At 36.8% G+C, this 16728-nt stretch overlaps 1 protein-coding gene across 1 annotated transcript; it reads left to right on the forward strand.

Annotated features, from left to right (window-relative positions):
• Positions 1-1970: 1970 nt before the first annotated feature.
• On the forward strand, positions 1971-16179 carry LOC132298966 (C-terminal binding protein AN-like). Its single transcript, XM_059795357.1, has 9 exons — positions 1971-2903; positions 4956-5176; positions 7464-8055; positions 10251-10419; positions 10530-10660; positions 11910-12710; positions 12848-12895; positions 14290-14403; positions 15861-16179. The coding sequence occupies exons 1-9, from the start codon at positions 2190-2192 to the stop codon at positions 15933-15935; spliced, it is 2865 nt and encodes a 954-aa protein (XP_059651340.1). The 5' UTR covers positions 1971-2189; the 3' UTR covers positions 15936-16179.
• The last annotated feature ends 549 nt before the right edge of the window (positions 16180-16728 follow it).

The following is a 16728-nucleotide window of genomic DNA, read 5'->3' on the forward strand; positions in this document are numbered from 1 at the left end:
ATTTTTCATATTTAATCATTAAATTAAGACCTTTTTGAATATTAGTGAAAATTTAGATAAATTATTTAATTCATCTTTTAAATCATTGATTAAAAATTTTATTTGGATATATAATCCTACTACATAAATTTTTGTTCTATTTAGATTTCTTAACTAAACTAATGTTCATTTGGGAACATGGGCGGATAGAAATTTGCATAAATTGCATAGGTATAATTCTATTATAGAAATATGTATTCCATTTGGATCACTTAACCAAACTAGTTCACAATTAATATAATTAAAAGGATTAATTGAAGTGATATAACTTTTTTCTTTTATAAAAATAAAAAATAAAAATAAATAAAAAATTTAAGATTCAAATTTTTAATTAGACAATAAAACAGTGTGTTTGTGTATAAATCAAGAAGCAAAAACAAGAAAAAAACAAATATATACTGAATCATAAAACAAATTAAACAATGAACGACTTGTTGAAACAAAAGGGAACAAAATCATTAATCTCTTTTTTTTGCCCTTTCCCTTTCCCTTTCCCTAGGAAAACAAAAGTGGGTTGCATGTGCTTTTCACTCCATCCATTTATTTTACTCAAGTCCCTTCATTTTCTCTAGCAGTTGGCTCTCTTTTCTTCCTTCTTAAGATTCTCCCCTCTCTCTCCTCCTCATCACCATCGTCATCTTTATTTTTATCTATATAAATGGATCCACATGAATTCTTATTTATTTATTTATTTTTCACTCACTTTCTTATTATACATCATGTTTTCTTTCGGAAAAAAAAAAAAATTTAAAATCGTTTTTAATCTCTTATTCTTTTAATCAGTATATTATCAAATTACATTAAATATGATCATACCATCTAAATAAGAAGGATGTTATGCATGTTAAACTATATGAGTAATTAGAAGAGACCAGATAATGAATGTATGTAAAGAAAACCTACCCCAATTGAAAAAAAAAATCCTCTCTAATTACTCTCTCATCGGAGGACGTCCAGTAATCATCTAACGGTGAGTAATACTACCTCCTCAACATAGTCTTGTCATCACCAATAAATTTACTTTTATTTTCCCATATATACAAATATCACTCTATTTATATATTGAAATATTTATATATTGAAATTAAAACGAAAAATGCATACAGAACATGCTACTCAAACAAATTTATGGGTTATTAGGTCAATATACTCCTGCTTCAAAAATAGATCCAAATTATGGATTATTATGTTAGTATACCCTTACCTCAAAAATATATCCAAATCACTCGATTTTCAAAACTTCTCCAAATCAAAATTTTTAAATTGTAGTTGTGTATGATTTGGTCGAGTAACTTTAATTCTTGCACCATAAACTAAATCTTACCCTCCTAACCTTAAATTCTAAAGAGAAAGATTGAAAAAAAAAGGTGGCTTAAGATTTTCATTCTTTTTTTTTTTTTTTTTTGGGAATGTTCAAATTTCAACCAACTAAAAATATGAAGTGAAAGTCAATTCATTAAATAATACTGATATGTTATATACAGAAAATCATATATATATATATATATATATATATATATATATTAAAAACTTGATAAAAATAAATTTAACTCAGCTGTCAAATCAATTTTTTTTACCTCTTAATGGAGTCAGAGTATCCACCCCCACCACCTTGCTCCAATATGGGTTACTAGTGTTGGACAGGACACTTCCCTTGATCACATGGATTATTCATACACTAACCACTTTATAAACTAGGTCAAGTCTCTCTCTCAATCAATGGGCTCAGCCCAAACTTCATCTGAACCGGGCTTTGTGCCAACCAACAGTTGCATGACTAGTTTTCCATCTCCCTCCCAACAACACAACACACGTTCTGTACATGCATCAAGCCAGCAACAAAAAACCAACTCCAACTCCGTTATTTCTAACGCCGTCAACGCGTTCCCGTCACCGTTAACTCCCCACCTTTAAAATCTCCAACGTAGCTTCCGCCTTCCTTCTCTGTTGACTCCGTCTTCAACCACACTTGCACCTTTCTAGAATCCACCATTTAAAAAATCTCCAACGATTCCTTCAAATTCACACCCCAAAAACCCTAATTTCCTGCACTTTCTTGCAATTCAAAAACCCTAATTTACTTTTGTTTGGAATTCTAGGGTTCTTGTCCATGATTTCATAACCTCGATCTCTGATTATCATCATCAATTATGGATGATCAGGAAGAGGAATTGTCGTTGGCGATCTATAAGAAACCGAATTTGAATATGTATCGTCTCATGAACGGCCCTTCATTGCAACCATCGGGTTGGTTCGAGATTCGGCTGTTCTACGTTCGAATTGCGCCGTGCGCAGTCGACAGTGTTCCGGACCACCTCACGCTCCGCCATCTCCGTCGCGAAATCGGAGTCTCTCTCGAGATCAATGGCGCTCGCATGCCGGCTTCCGAGACGGCGTCGTTGACGCTCCGTCGGGATCGGCTCGACAAGGGGTCGTCTGAGGTGACGTATGTGAGTACAGACAGTGTTAGGGTTACAGGTGCGTTGGAATTCGAGGTGTTTGAAGAGGAGGAGATGATACTGTGTGGGTCTTTGGAGAGACTGGAAGTTGGGTGGAGTAATGGGAGTTCTGGATTGGAGAATGATTCGAAGACGGGGTGGAGTATGGATTGTTATACGGCAGCGTCGATTGCGTGTGGGTCGTCGGCGTTTTTTCAGCCAAAACTTGGGATTTCGTCGCCGTCGATTGAGGTGTACATTGCTGGGTGTTGTTCGGGTGTGCCTGTGACTCTGACAAAGACCATTCTGATCAGTCCAAGGCGGAGACCGATGAGGAATGGGATGCTTGATGCCATTCCAGAAGATGAAGAGATTGGAAAGGAGCAGAGGAGTGGTAATGGTTTGCTTCGACAGCGTAAATTGCAGGTAATCTTATGGTGTCAAAATATTCTGCTTCAGTTATGTTCTTCTATTTTTGATAAGGAAGATAACTCTTGTTAGTTGAAAAAATGAAGATAAGATAAATATTAGCAACAGAAAAAAATAACGATATACACTGAGGGTCCGAAGCTCTAAAATACGCTATCAGGCTGAAGGAAAAACTTTTACAAGGAAAAACTTGTACAACAAAAGGGCATACAAAATTATAACAATTATTGAGGAATTAAAGTAATGAGTCATACAATGAGTTGACGAGTGTATGGTTAATCAAAAAATTTACATATGGTTTTTATAGATTTATAAAAAGCATATGACGGGGAGCTGGGAGATAATTTGGCAGGTCTTACAGAGAAAACAAATTCATATAGAAAGGATAAATATTTTAATTATTATTCAGGATGTGTGTGTGAATATAGAAATTAGAGTCCACACTACATATGGTGAGAGTAATGATTTTTCTATTAACTATGGGATTGAACAATATTTTCTATAAACAAGGGTCGGTGCAAGTCCATGTCTATTCACAATATTTTTACTGGAGATATTCCATGGTACATGTTTACGGATTACATAGTACTAATTGGCCATAAAATAAAAAATGGGAGAAATGCATTAGAATCAAGAGACTTAAAAATTTAGTAGGATTAAAACTGAATATTGGAAAGTGAATATAGTAAAAAGAGTATACTGACAAGATAGTGATCACTTCAAAACGAAAGGACTATCTAAAGCAAACGTTTACGATTAATAATACAGGGGGATGGTGGATATATATGGTGATATAGTCAATTGAATAAGGGTATGGACAAAATAGAGACAAACTAGTGGTATTATGCGATAAAAGAACAACGAATAATTAATATATATATATTAAACTATTAAAAATTATTTTAAAATTTAAATGTTAAAGGATAGGTGGCTTGGAATAGAAAAGAATGGAAAAAAGATGATTCATATGGGATTAAAATACTTATAAAATGTGATTCTGGTTGAACTTGGAGTATAAATGAGAATATATTCAAAATTTGTTGTCTAGGAGAATCAAACGTCACTATCTTCATATATTGTATCACTCGTTTAGGTAGATGATCAAAGAAGATGCCAAGACATATAGCAAGATGAAGTTATTGGAATACTGGCTTTCCAATGAATGCGTGATAAATTCGAGTGTTATATAAATTCGAGTGTTATATAAAGAGGCAATAGCTCATTCAGTTATGGTACAATGTATACAGTAGATGAACTTGGATTATTGTGTGGACGCTGCAATGGATGAGTGGCAAGAAGAGAGGAACATAATAAGAATTTATATCTATACAAGAAGTAATTGATTATGACCTTTGTGGACTTTGAACCGGATAATTTTGTTTGGTCGTTTGGGCATCAAAGACCAATTATTGAACTAGTGAGGAATACATCAAGGAGAGATGGTACATTGGTTTAAGTTGAAGGCACTGCAAGGACAACAGAAAGTCTTCCAACAACATGGTCTGCCATGAAAAAATCCGCTATGCTGTAGCTTAATGGAATTCAGAAGTAGGCCTGTTAATTGGGTTGCGCTGAGCTAAGCTTACAATGGCTAAAGCTTTGCACAGTACACATTTTGAGCTCAAGCCTGAGCTAACCTCAATTGTTGCTCACTTTTCTCATATATGGGGTGACCTTCTTGCTGAATTCGGGCCATCCAAATCTAACCTTTATGTTTTCATCTTTTGGAAAAAAAGTTAAATCTAAATATTATGGTATGTCTGGTAATTTGTTGGTTTTATCTTATTCCCAAGAGCGAATTTAATTGACTATTACATTGCTTATATCATATATGTAGCCATATATGTCCAAGCCAGCTGAGAGTTTATTTCGTTGCAGTACAATAATATGAAAGTGTAATATATATATATATTTTTTCCGAAGTACTCTAAAAAGTTCTTTGATCTCCCTCTCATAATTATCAGGAGTGTCTTGATATGTGTCTGGAATTGTATGTTCATTTGTTTCTGTTGTTTTAACTGATTCACGATTTCATTTGGACATCTGCAGATCACAGAGGCAGAAGAAGATGACTATGAAGCAGATGGAAAACTTGGACACGGCTACTACTCAGAAGACATGTATGCTGGTGAGGATGGACAACTTTCATGGTTCAATGCTGGTGTAAGAGTTGGGGTGGGGATTGGCCTGGGGATGTGCCTTGGTGTCGGAATTGGTGTTGGATTGCTCATGCGTTCATATCAAGCAACCACCCGGAACTTCAGGAGGAGATTTTTCTGAGCTTGATCTCTTCAGTTGGAGACCCTGATTCTGTTAAGAGACAAAGAAATGAAGTGAAAAACTTTGGGAATTGGATTGAGATTGAGATTGCAAGATTGTTGCTGAGGTAGTAAGAATCACCTTATGCAGCATTTTAAAAGTGAGCTTTAATACTTGGGGCAGAGGCTGGATGATATTTTGGTTCACTTAAGATGTTCTAATGGAAGCCACTGCATTCTTTAATCTCATGCCTTTACTTTCTAGTATACTGAAAAAAATCTGCTTCAAATGAAATTATAAAGTGGAAATTGGGGTGCTTCAATCCTTGGACCAGCAATTTCCTTGGTGACCCAAGGATACCATGATCCTTTTGTACGGATGTCCTGCTGGAGTCAAGGTGTATCTACTCTCTTGTTCTGTAGATAGTTTGCATTTTGAAGTTCTGTGAGGTTTATTTTCTGCTAATCTTTGGACGTATAGAACTTTTTGTTGTTTCCTTTGTGTCAACTTTTTGAAGATTTTCATTTTCCCATTCATTTCATCTTTTGTAATCGGTTGTGCTTGTGGAATAAGCAAAAATCATTTGTCAGATATTGTAGAGAATATTTAATTTAATAATTCCATGTTCACGGTGTTCTTGGACTCTTTTGTGCCATGCCTGCGTGGTATTGAAACTTAAAAAGAGAAACTTGTCAATTTCTTATTGCATGTACGAATCAATCTTGTAATGCGACTAATCTGGGCGTATGGTGGCCTGAATGTTTCTGGCATTCCCTAATCGTGATTAGCAAGTTGTAGCAGTGTCAGCACTGTAGTCTGTCTTGGAGATCTTTTGTAGTTGCTGGTCAGAATGAGCACACCTTTTCTGCATCCATGATGTGTGTGGAGTTTGGGCATGAAGTCTAATGTTGTTTACTGTACCGTGGTTTTTAACATTTTCTAGGGCTTCTCATAAGCAGTTATAGTAAATTAGAACATTCAGTGCACTGGAGGGAAAGACATGAAGGCCACTTGTTTTCAGTGTGCGCCTTTTTGGGTTTAACATTCAATAAGCAGTTTGATTATCTTAATTCACGAGAACACTCTCATGGTATGTCTGAGAGCACTGAATTTGCGGAAAGCACTGAATTTGCGGAAAGAACTAAATTTTTTTTAATTCTAAACGCGAATTAAATTTTTTCTAATTTCAAATTCGAGCGCGAAAACTCAAAATTCAAAATAAATTGTCAATTCAATTCTCCCAAATAGGAGCTGAAAAGAATTTCTCACTTGTATACTTCTGAGTATTCAATGAAGTCAATTATGTGATCAAAGCCCCATCACCCTTTCCTAACTTCTGTTGCTTGTCCTCGTTAACTTCTCACTATTTTTTACTTTTTTTTTTCTTTTTTAATTTTTTTATAAAAAATTTATTATGGTAATGTTAAGTGTGTTAGTAGGGGAGGGAGAAAGATGGGTTGGGATTTGAACTTGGGCCAAAGGTCCCAAAATGTACCTGTCTTACCATTGGGCCATCACCGCACTCCCAACCTCTCACTACTTTTGTAGGACCATGATTCTCTATATATATATATATATAAACCAGGTATAATATAAACTTTACATTTGTGACATGACTGAAACAAGTTGAGTTTTAGATCAGAATTCACTATTTTTTGCTTGAACCAAACTCACAAAGCCCTTCTCTTCAAAGGAAGGATTGGGCGTTCTAGTATAGTTGTGTGTGTGATTTTATTATTATTATTTTTAATAATAAAAAAAAAAACCAAACTTATAAAGCTAGGCATGTTGATGATATTTGCAGATATTTGAACGCGTATCCAAAATAAAATAAAAAAGCAATCAAGCAGAGTGTGTTGTATATCTATTTTCCTAACGTTGTGAAAGTTCTTTTTCAAGATCAAATAAATATAAAAATTGAATATCAGGGAAAAAAATGTAGCATTAATTAATAATAATAAAATATATAAAAAATAAAAATCAACACTTGAACAAATAGGAAAATAATTGAAAAAAAAAAACCTTGGAAAGTAAAACAAAGAAAAGAAAAACAATGGGGCATGACAGGAATTAACAGAATTTCATGGACATTTTAGGGAGAGAGAAGAAGGGGAGGGGACTAGTTAGGGTCTCTCCACGGGATCAGTAGAAGAGCAGAAGAAAAACGACGCTTCAGCAAAATCAGAGAAATGCTTCTTCCATAATCAATGAATCATCACCACCAACATAGATAGCACGAAGGTGTTTAAACTCAAGAGTGTGTGATGATATGAGAGATAGAGACACCGATATGAACACCACTACCTCCAGATCACCTGCGACAATGTCTCACCGTAGCAACGCTGCACCACCACCCCTCCCCTTAGTGGTCACTCTCAACTGCGTCGACGACCCTTCCCTCGAGCAAGACTGCCTCTCCGGCGTCGCCGCCGTCGAGCACGTCCCCCTCAGCCGCCTTGCCGACGCCAAGATCGAGTCCGCCTCGGCCGTCCTCCTTCACTCCCTCGCCTTCCTCCCCCGCGCCGCCCAGCGCCGCCTCCGACCCTGGCAGCTCGTCCTCTGCCTCGGCTCCTCCGACCGCTCCGTCGACTCCGCCCTCGCTGCCGACCTCGGCCTCAACCACCTCGTCCACATCGATGTCTCTCGCGCCGAGGAGATCGCCGACACCGTCATGGCGCTCTTCCTTGGCCTCCTCCGCCGCACTCACCTCCTCTCCCGCCACACCCTCTCCGCCTCGGGCTGGCTCGGCTCCGTCCAGCCACTCTGCCGTGGCATGCGCCGATGCCGGGGTCTTGTGTTGGGGATCGTCGGTAGATCTGCATCTGCGAGGTCTTTAGCCACTCGCAGTTTGGCTTTCAAGATGAGTGTGCTCTATTTTGATGTTCACGAGGTATGAGTCCTATTCGATTGATTGATCTAGTATTTCATATAGTCAATTCTCATATAAAAATGTATGTTTATCTATTTTCCTAATTGTGCTTCAGTAAACTAGACTGTGATCCTCACACACTTGAGCATATAGTGTTGTGATCTGCAATGCAAAAATCACCAAATATTTTTGTGTTATTGTGAGTTCTGTTTCATCTAATTGAGTTGTTTTTAATCCCTGTTAGTGCTTCTGTTGCTAAAGTTATGGTCTTTCATATGTTTATATTCCTTAACTTTGTGTAAATAGTGACAATTAAAGGATTTCAGATTGTATTGGGGTCGCTGCATAGTGCAAGCTTAAGTTATGGGCACATAAAGGAACTTGGATTTCCAATTTTTGGGGAGGACTTCTAAAAAGATAATTTCTTTGAACAATGCAACAAATGAATTAGAATTTTGTCCTTTTATAAACTGATGTTTTAATATTGAAATAACCAGTGAGCTTCATGAAAGTTCTCCAAGTTCATAGGCTTTGTTGTGGAGATGTGCATTTAGTAATATTATGGCATGATATTTGGGGTGGAGACATCCTCCTCAACACCTTTTTCCATACTTTATCAGATTCTCAGGGTAAGGTGTAGTGGGGGCCCTACATTTTCAGAGCTTTTAAGAATTGGGAGCTGGAGTTGATCGATCTTTCTTTGAGTTCTTATATAGTGCTTCTATTTGTGGAGGGAGGAGTTACTTATCAAAAAAAAAATGTGGAGAGAAGAGTTGAGGTAAAATCGTGCAAAGAATGACCAGTTTGGAGTATGATCTTCAATTGAGTATTTGGCAGTTGGAATAGGCCTCTGGCTTCCCTTGGCCGGACATTTTGCAGGTTGCCAGGGGAATCCGGGCCTATTCCAACTTCCAACTGCAAAGTACTCAATTGAAGATCTTACTCCAAACTGGTCATTCCTTGCACAAATTTATCTCAAGTCCTCTCTCCACAAATAGAAGAACTATATAAGAACTCAAAGAAAGATTAATCAACTCCAGCTCCCAATTCTTAAAAGCTCTGAAAATGTAGGGGCCCAATTACACCTGCCTCATAGAATCTGATACAACATGGAAAAAGGTGTTAAAACCCCAAATATCCTGCCATAATATCACTAGATGCCATCTCCACCACAAAGACTATAAACTTGGAGAACTTTCATGAAGCTCACTGGTTATTTCTACATTAATGCATCAGTCTATAGAAAGACAAAATTCTACTTCCTTTGTTGTATTGTTCAAAGAACTTAACTTAGAAGTCCTCAAGAAAAATTGGAAATCCATGTGCTCAACAAACAACTCCAATCAATTCAGTCACATATTTAACTTTATTGGAGAAATTGTACAAACAATAATTTAAGGAACCTTGATGTCCTCAATCCTAAGTTTAATTTCTTGCTTCAAACTAAGTGCCAACTTCCTTCCCTTTTTTACATTTATCAAGAAAGAAAAAAAAAAAAAGGTTCCCTTTCACCACTTGTATTTCAGCATAATGTATTGTTTCATCTGAGAAACAGAACATTGGACCCTGACTTCACACCTGACACAATTTCAGCTATCTTATCATTAATCTAGCACTATGTCGTTTTCTCTCCTTTGGGTCCATTGGCTGATGCCAGTCTGTAAATAAGGTGCTTAGTCACGTGGGCCTTGTGCTAGGAAGAGACTTTATGCGGCTTGGCATCCTTTTTCCTCATGTGGTGTCCTTAGACAGAGAACAATAGGTGCACCTTTGACGATTGGTGGCTCTAGTTCATTATAGTAAGCATAATTGTTGCGTAACATATTATGTTGAACTTTTTACATTTTTGGATTTTTTAAAATTTCCAGATTCATTACTCTTTTCTAAATTTTGTAGGTGATTTGAGTTCTATAGAGGGATTTTTAAGTTTTTGTGCTTCTGAATTTCACATGTACATGGTTTGCACCCCTTATATCAGTTTTCTGTAATAGTTTTTTTCTTCTTTATTATTATTATTGTTTATAAGAAAAGGAAGATTAGTACTACACACAATTAAGCATACACGCAAGTACCCTATCTGTATAACTTCCTGCATGCATAATATATTAAGCTGAAAGTTGACCGTGTCATGTTTCTTGTTTATGTTATGTATTTGGTATTTGTTCTTCAATATCTGACTTTTTCTGATAATTTTTTATTAAATAACATCTACATAGGGGAAAGGAAAGTTAAGTAGATCCTACACAACATTTCCATCTGCTGCACGGAGAATGGATACCCTCAATGATTTGCTTGCTGCAAGTGACCTTATATCTCTCCACTGTGCTCTGACAGATGAAACAGTTCAGATTATCAATGCAGATTCTTTGCAGCACATAAAGCCAGGTACTTTTATTTTTCATATTACTTTTGAGATATTTCTTCTGTAAAAGAAGTGTTGGGGTTCCTCACTTCCTCTCATGTGCACTTATTGGGGAATGTCTTTCTCCATGCAGGAGCATTTCTTGTAAATACTGGTAGCAGCCAGCTGTTGGATGATTGTGCTGTAAAGCAACTTTTGATTGACGGCACCCTTGCTGGTTGTGCTCTGGATGGTGCTGAAGGGCCACAGTGGATGGAAGCCTGGGTATGATAATTAGTCTTAGGGTATGAATATATAATGTGCATGTTGAGCTTTTGTTGTTTTCCTGGGTGAATTCTTTGTCATGAATTATATGATTGTGCATGATTTGTTTGGCAAATTATGTTAAAACTGCATTCTTATTTCTCAAAGGGTCCCTATGTCCTGTTTTCATTTTCCCTTTTTTTTTCCATCCAGATCCCTTTCTATTGTATTTTAGGTTTATTTCAATTTTCATGTAATATTTCAAGGAATGGGAGTTGAATCCCTTTCAACCCTTTGTCTCACATGCTAGTGCACACGCGGATTTGTGTGTAACAGTCATTATTTGAATTTCACTCCCAGTTTACATTAGTTGCACAAATAGTTTTAGCGGTATGGAATTGGGAAAGAAAAAAAAAATCACTTTACATACGCATGTTTAGTTTTTATATATGATTATAGTGCAGAGATCAAAGTATTTCTTTATTCTTGGAATAGCCTGACTTCTAGTTGATTGCTTGTTTTGTGTGAAACAATATGGTATTTTGGCGGTAGAAAATATGCTGTCAATATAAGAGAAGAACACTCGGTTCTCAAATCTCAAGTGGGCTTCAACTTTGATGATCTTAAGAGGAGTACTTCGTACTTGCATTTTGAGATATTGCCATTCTGTTGGTGGAACCTCCCTTCATCCTTCTGCCAAATTGCATAATTAAATGGACTTCTGTCAGTTCTTGTCGGAAAATTGGATTAACCATGAAGGGAGCCTTTTTCTGCCTTGTGTTTTGAAGATAGTGGCAAACATGAAGGGTTCGTTGCTTGATGCAATGATATAAGTTTGGCTTTGCACTTCACGCAAAATAATGCTAAATGTTTGGTTTGTACCTTGTTCACTCTCCCACTATGGTAATGGATGGCTATGGTTTTACTGCTACTAACTGGATCCTCTGTGGAGAGGTGGGGTTCTTGGAGGCTAATAAATGTCATGAGAGAAGCAGTAGACTTGTTATAGATTCTTTCAGCTTGCTCTCATGTTACAGTTTTCGAGTGAGAAAAAGCATAGAAGTGAAGTTGCATGATTTTTTTAAATATTGAATTTTGACACTGTAACTGTGAAGTGAAACATGGAATGTGAGTAGTAAAGACTAAAAGTTTTAGGAGTTATTATTTTTGTCCTATAATTTTTCAACAAAGCAGTGCATGATATCACAATCAAGTATAGGATTTATAATGTTTTCCGACTTGACTTTAATTTATCTTATCATGACTTTAGGTAAGGGAGATGCCCAATGTATTGATACTTCCCCACAGTGCAGATTATAGTGAAGAAGTGTGGATGGAGATAAGGGAGAAAGCTATTTCTATATTGCAGACATTCTTCTTGGATGGTGTCATTCCAAAGAATGTTGTTTCCGATGAAGATGGCGAGGAAAGTGAAATAGGCTATGAAAATGAACAATGTGAAGAACTGGACAATGAAAGTGCCTTGCAGGGTTCTGTTGTTCAGCCTTTAACAGATGATGTACATGTAACTCCAGAAAGCTCCCAGAAAAAGGGTACCTTTCAATCAAAGGAATCTCCTAGCCAGCATCAGGGTTCAGTTTTATCTCAAAATACTTCCACTCGATCTGAAGGAAAGCGCAGCAGATCAGGTAAGAAAGCTAAAAAGAGACATGCCCGCCAAAAATCGCTTCACAAGTCAGATGATCCTACTCCATTAGTAAAAGAGAGTACCTCACATCGAGAAGATGATACTGCAATGAGTGGAACGGATCAAGTGTTGAGTTCTAGTTCACGTTTTGCTTCTCCTGAAGATTTAAGACGTAGGAAAACACCAGTTGAATTAATACAGGAATCATCTTCTGGGCAGCTTTTAGAATCAAGTATGAGGCAAAGTAAAAGGTTTGATGAACTGCTGAAGGATGGTTATGTAATAGCTTTGCATGCAAGAGATCATCCTGCGCTTCATGTCTCCCGGCAAAGAGTTCAAGGTGGTGGTTGGTTCCTAGACACTATGTTAAATGTAACAAAAAGAGATCCAGCAGCACAGTTTCTTGTTGTTTTCAGAAACAAGGTTTGTGGACTCTACTTTTTTTGTTTTTTGTTGGGCCTTCTGTTAGAGTCTATTTCAATTTTTGTGATGAGTGGCACTTGGTTATGTGAATTGTTGTGCCGGTTGACTGATTGGTTATATGCATGTATTTTCTGCAGGACACAATTGGCTTGCGGTCTTTCACTGCTGGTGGAAAGTTATTGCAGGTATTATTTATTCTAACGAATTCAGCAGTATAATATTTTTATCTTGTTGGGAAGCATCTTTTAAGCACTATCTTCACTTTGATTTTGGGGATGCAAGTAGCAAGCTTTTGGTTGGTATCTGGAGAGAAGTGTTTACTTTTGCAACACAATCTTTAAGGACTCCTTTTTTTAAAAAAATAAAATCTGGGAGTTTAAGGAACAAACTTTTGTTTTCTATCACATGATCTGCACAATGACAGGGTCTGTAGTTGTACAATTACTCTTGCTGTATTTCTGTTTATTAATAGCAAAATGTTTATTTTCTGGTTTGTTGTTGATGGCTAAAATTTATTAAGAAAAATGGGAAGAGAAATTTGACAGTTGCAGGCATCACGCTTGGCAGCAAATATGTTGTAAAACTAGATGCTCTGGCTTAGATCTTTGAGTATTCTTTCTTTTCTTTAATTCTATCTAAAAAAGTAAAGAAAAGAAATAATCTTTTATCAAATCCTTGTAGAGTAGTAACCAGGGAAAATTGGTAATCAATTCCAAGGATTTTTTTTTATTCAACTTTGATGTAATATGGTATGGTATGGTAGTAGACGAGTTCGGTAAATCTTGTATTGATTAGACCATGTTACATGGGATAGATGGTGTGTTTTGTTAATTAGATGAATCCATTTTACTTTTTACTTTTTCTAAATTTTTCATTTTTCAAAGAATTTTTTAGTCTTGCATCTGAATCATACACAGGTGATAACAGTCTTGTTTTGAATTTTGCAATTCTGATTAGTTATTCCACGTGGCCCCCTAATCAGAGTGCCTAATACCATGAATTACATGGCCACATTGCTAGCAGGTTCCTTTCAGTTGCTTGAATCATTGAGATGGAGACATCTAATTGTTCACTTTGGGACTTTTGTCTGATTCCATATTTTCACTAGATAGAACACCTAGTTGTAATTGTTAATTTCTAGGTGGTTATATTTAATTATATGGGAAGTTGTCAGCCTAAGCAAGACCTGAAGTTCAATTTGCTTGTATGTATAACAAACACTCGGAAGAGCAAGCTGTGTGCATATTGAATTTAGGGGATAAACATAGTCATAAACAATGTCAAGAATATATTGAAATAAATTTAAAGAAGCATATCATTGACCTTGTATATGTGCCCCATAAGAAGGTTTTAGAAACTTTTTTTGTCATGACATTATGTGCTTCCTAATCAAAATGCTCTTTATATTATATCTTAAAGTTTCTGCTTTTCTGGGGTGATTGAACTGTGAAGTGGAAGTTGCTCAAGTTTACAAGTAGTGGCTTCTTTAAGTTTGATATCATTAATGCAGTGACTGACTAGTGGAATTGAATCATTGATTCTATTGCCTAAGGATTTGAATTCTATTTCAATATTGCAGATAAATAGAAGAATGGAATTTGTATTTGCTAGTCACAGCTTTGATGTCTGGGAGAGCTGGACAGTTGAAGGTTCATTGGAGGAATGCAGGCTGGTCAATTGTAGAAACCCCTTAGTAAGTTCCTTCTTTCACCATCTTCCTTCACTCCATATAATTGTATAATTCAGACCGGAGTTGGCATTGCAAAACCTTATTAACACAGCTGAGAGGAATCTTGGTAGCAACCAAATTGCAATAGTAAGTAACTATGTGGGCCAAAAGAAAATTAGTAAGAAAGACAGTCAAATAATGGGTGGGAATGTAATTAGAATGCTTTGAATCCTCACAATTACATAAGAACAAGGATTGAGGATAATCCCTCATCATCAGATTAAGAATTTGGCAAAATTATAACCTGGTGTAGGGAGGTTTTGTTGTTAGAACCCAGATCCTCTCAGTAAACATTTGTTAAATGTCTACGATATAAATAAATCAAGGATGGAACACCATGCAATACCTTTAAAAAATTTAAATTGATGTAACACCATTAAATCTAGGACGCAACAATGTTGCAACTTGATGTAAAAGTTGCATGGGTTTTGCATCCTCAAAGTAAAATGTATTGCAAGAGTGTGCACATCAATGTTGCATATGCGTTGCATCCTTGATGTAGTGTGTTCCATCCTGAATTTCTTCCTTTGTTAAACTCCCCTTGGTCTTGGCTTAACTTGGATACCTTCCGGGACATCTCTGCCGCGCTATGCTGCAACTGTAGCTAAAGCGAACGCTTACCTTTACGCCGGAACCCTCTCTCTGTTTTTCTCTCCTGGGAATGGCAAGTCCGAGAAAAGAAGAGTGGTGGACCAAGAAATGATAGGCCATCCCATCTATAAAAGAAGCAAGCGTCTCCATAATGATGAGAGCAATCTTATTTCATATGATTATATAAGGGAGATGCAAAGTGGCAATCATAGAGTCCGTTGGGCATCAAGGTTGTTATTTCAGCCCGATAGCCATTGTTGCAGGCTGGTTGAGCTCTGCTCGCCTTGGTTCTGCTCCAATATATTCCCGCACACTCAGAGTCAAGCTAGTTAATTGAGGGGGAGACGCCCGTGGAGCTTGGAGGAAAATGGACCAGCTTCTGGCCTTTCCTTTGAACGAAGCGGCTCTTCGCTTGGATGAATTGAAAGCAAGGGTCTCATTTTTAGCTCACTGCCCCCATCATCATTTATTGCCATCATCAGGGTGATCCAACCAGAGAAGCAGGCCCCCCTGCATTCTTCCCCTTCAGGGTCCTCTTCACCCCCAGATCCTCAAACTAAAGTGCACTGGGCCATCCAGTGGACTTTGTTATGGTCAATGCTTTCACTTGCAGTTGTGTCCATCATTTTTGTATTGATCGTATTTATTAGAATGATTAGGGAACTCAACTCCAATATGGTGGATGTTTAAGATGAGTTTTATTTTTTGGATGCATTTTCATGTCCCTGGCCAATACAGCCAATACATAGATATGCAAATTACTAAGTTCCTATCAGAAGATTGTTAGTCCCTCTGAAGTTTATTTAATCTCTCTTTGGTTCAAACTACAGGCTGTATTGGATGTACGCATTGAAATTCTTGCAGCAGTAGGAGAAGATGATGGGGTTACTCGCTGGCTTGATTAGGTTGTCAATATTGGAAGTGCTAAGCTTCACATTAATGTTTGTAAAACTTAAAAAGAGCTTGTAACTTGTAAAACTTTCCATTTTTACCGGCAATCAGCATTGTACGAGGTTGTTGCTGTGTGTTAATCCGCCTCCTGATAAAGTTCTTGTATTTTGTTATTTGTGATCGGTTTCTAGTGTTTGTAAAACATTTGACAGTTCCTCGTTTTATTTTTACTGTCGAGGTCTCTTTGGAGGTGGCAAAGCTAGTTGTTGCTGATGTACATCCATTTCATGCTCTAGCAACTTAACAAACTAATGAACTTGCAGGATCTCTCTCTCCCTCCCTCGTGCTCTAGCAACTGAACAAACTAATGAACTTGCAGGATCTCTCTCTGTATATGTATATATACTGGTACAGTGATACCTGATGCTTGAATAAACTCGAGTGAACTTGATCTTTCAGGAACGGTCTCTTTACTCTTTGAATAAACTCGAGTGAACTTGATTTTTCTTGGATAAAGTATAATCCATTTGATTTTAAGTGTGTTGAAATCTCTTTTTAACATCATGCGTTGAAATTTTTATCAAATATGTTAAAAATGAATTGAAGTATGTTAAAAAAATTTATGCCAGTGCATGCATTCGTTACAATAGAGGATCCGGACACCTGATCTAGAACATCTGTTATACTCAAAAGCTTGATGGTTTTTAATTTTTACTGCAATGATCCTCTTCTCAAACTACGAGTATTGGAAAAGCTCAGGAATTGACACTGTTCAAAAACAAGGGTTAAAATCAACATGGTCTAATG

The sequence above is a fragment of the Cornus florida genome, unplaced genomic scaffold, assembly GCF_030987335.1.
Source record: "Cornus florida cultivar Cherokee Brave unplaced genomic scaffold, ASM3098733v1 CherokeeBrave_3.0.0_Hap2_Chr03, whole genome shotgun sequence".
Classification (NCBI taxonomy): Eukaryota; Viridiplantae; Streptophyta; class Magnoliopsida; order Cornales; family Cornaceae; genus Cornus; species Cornus florida.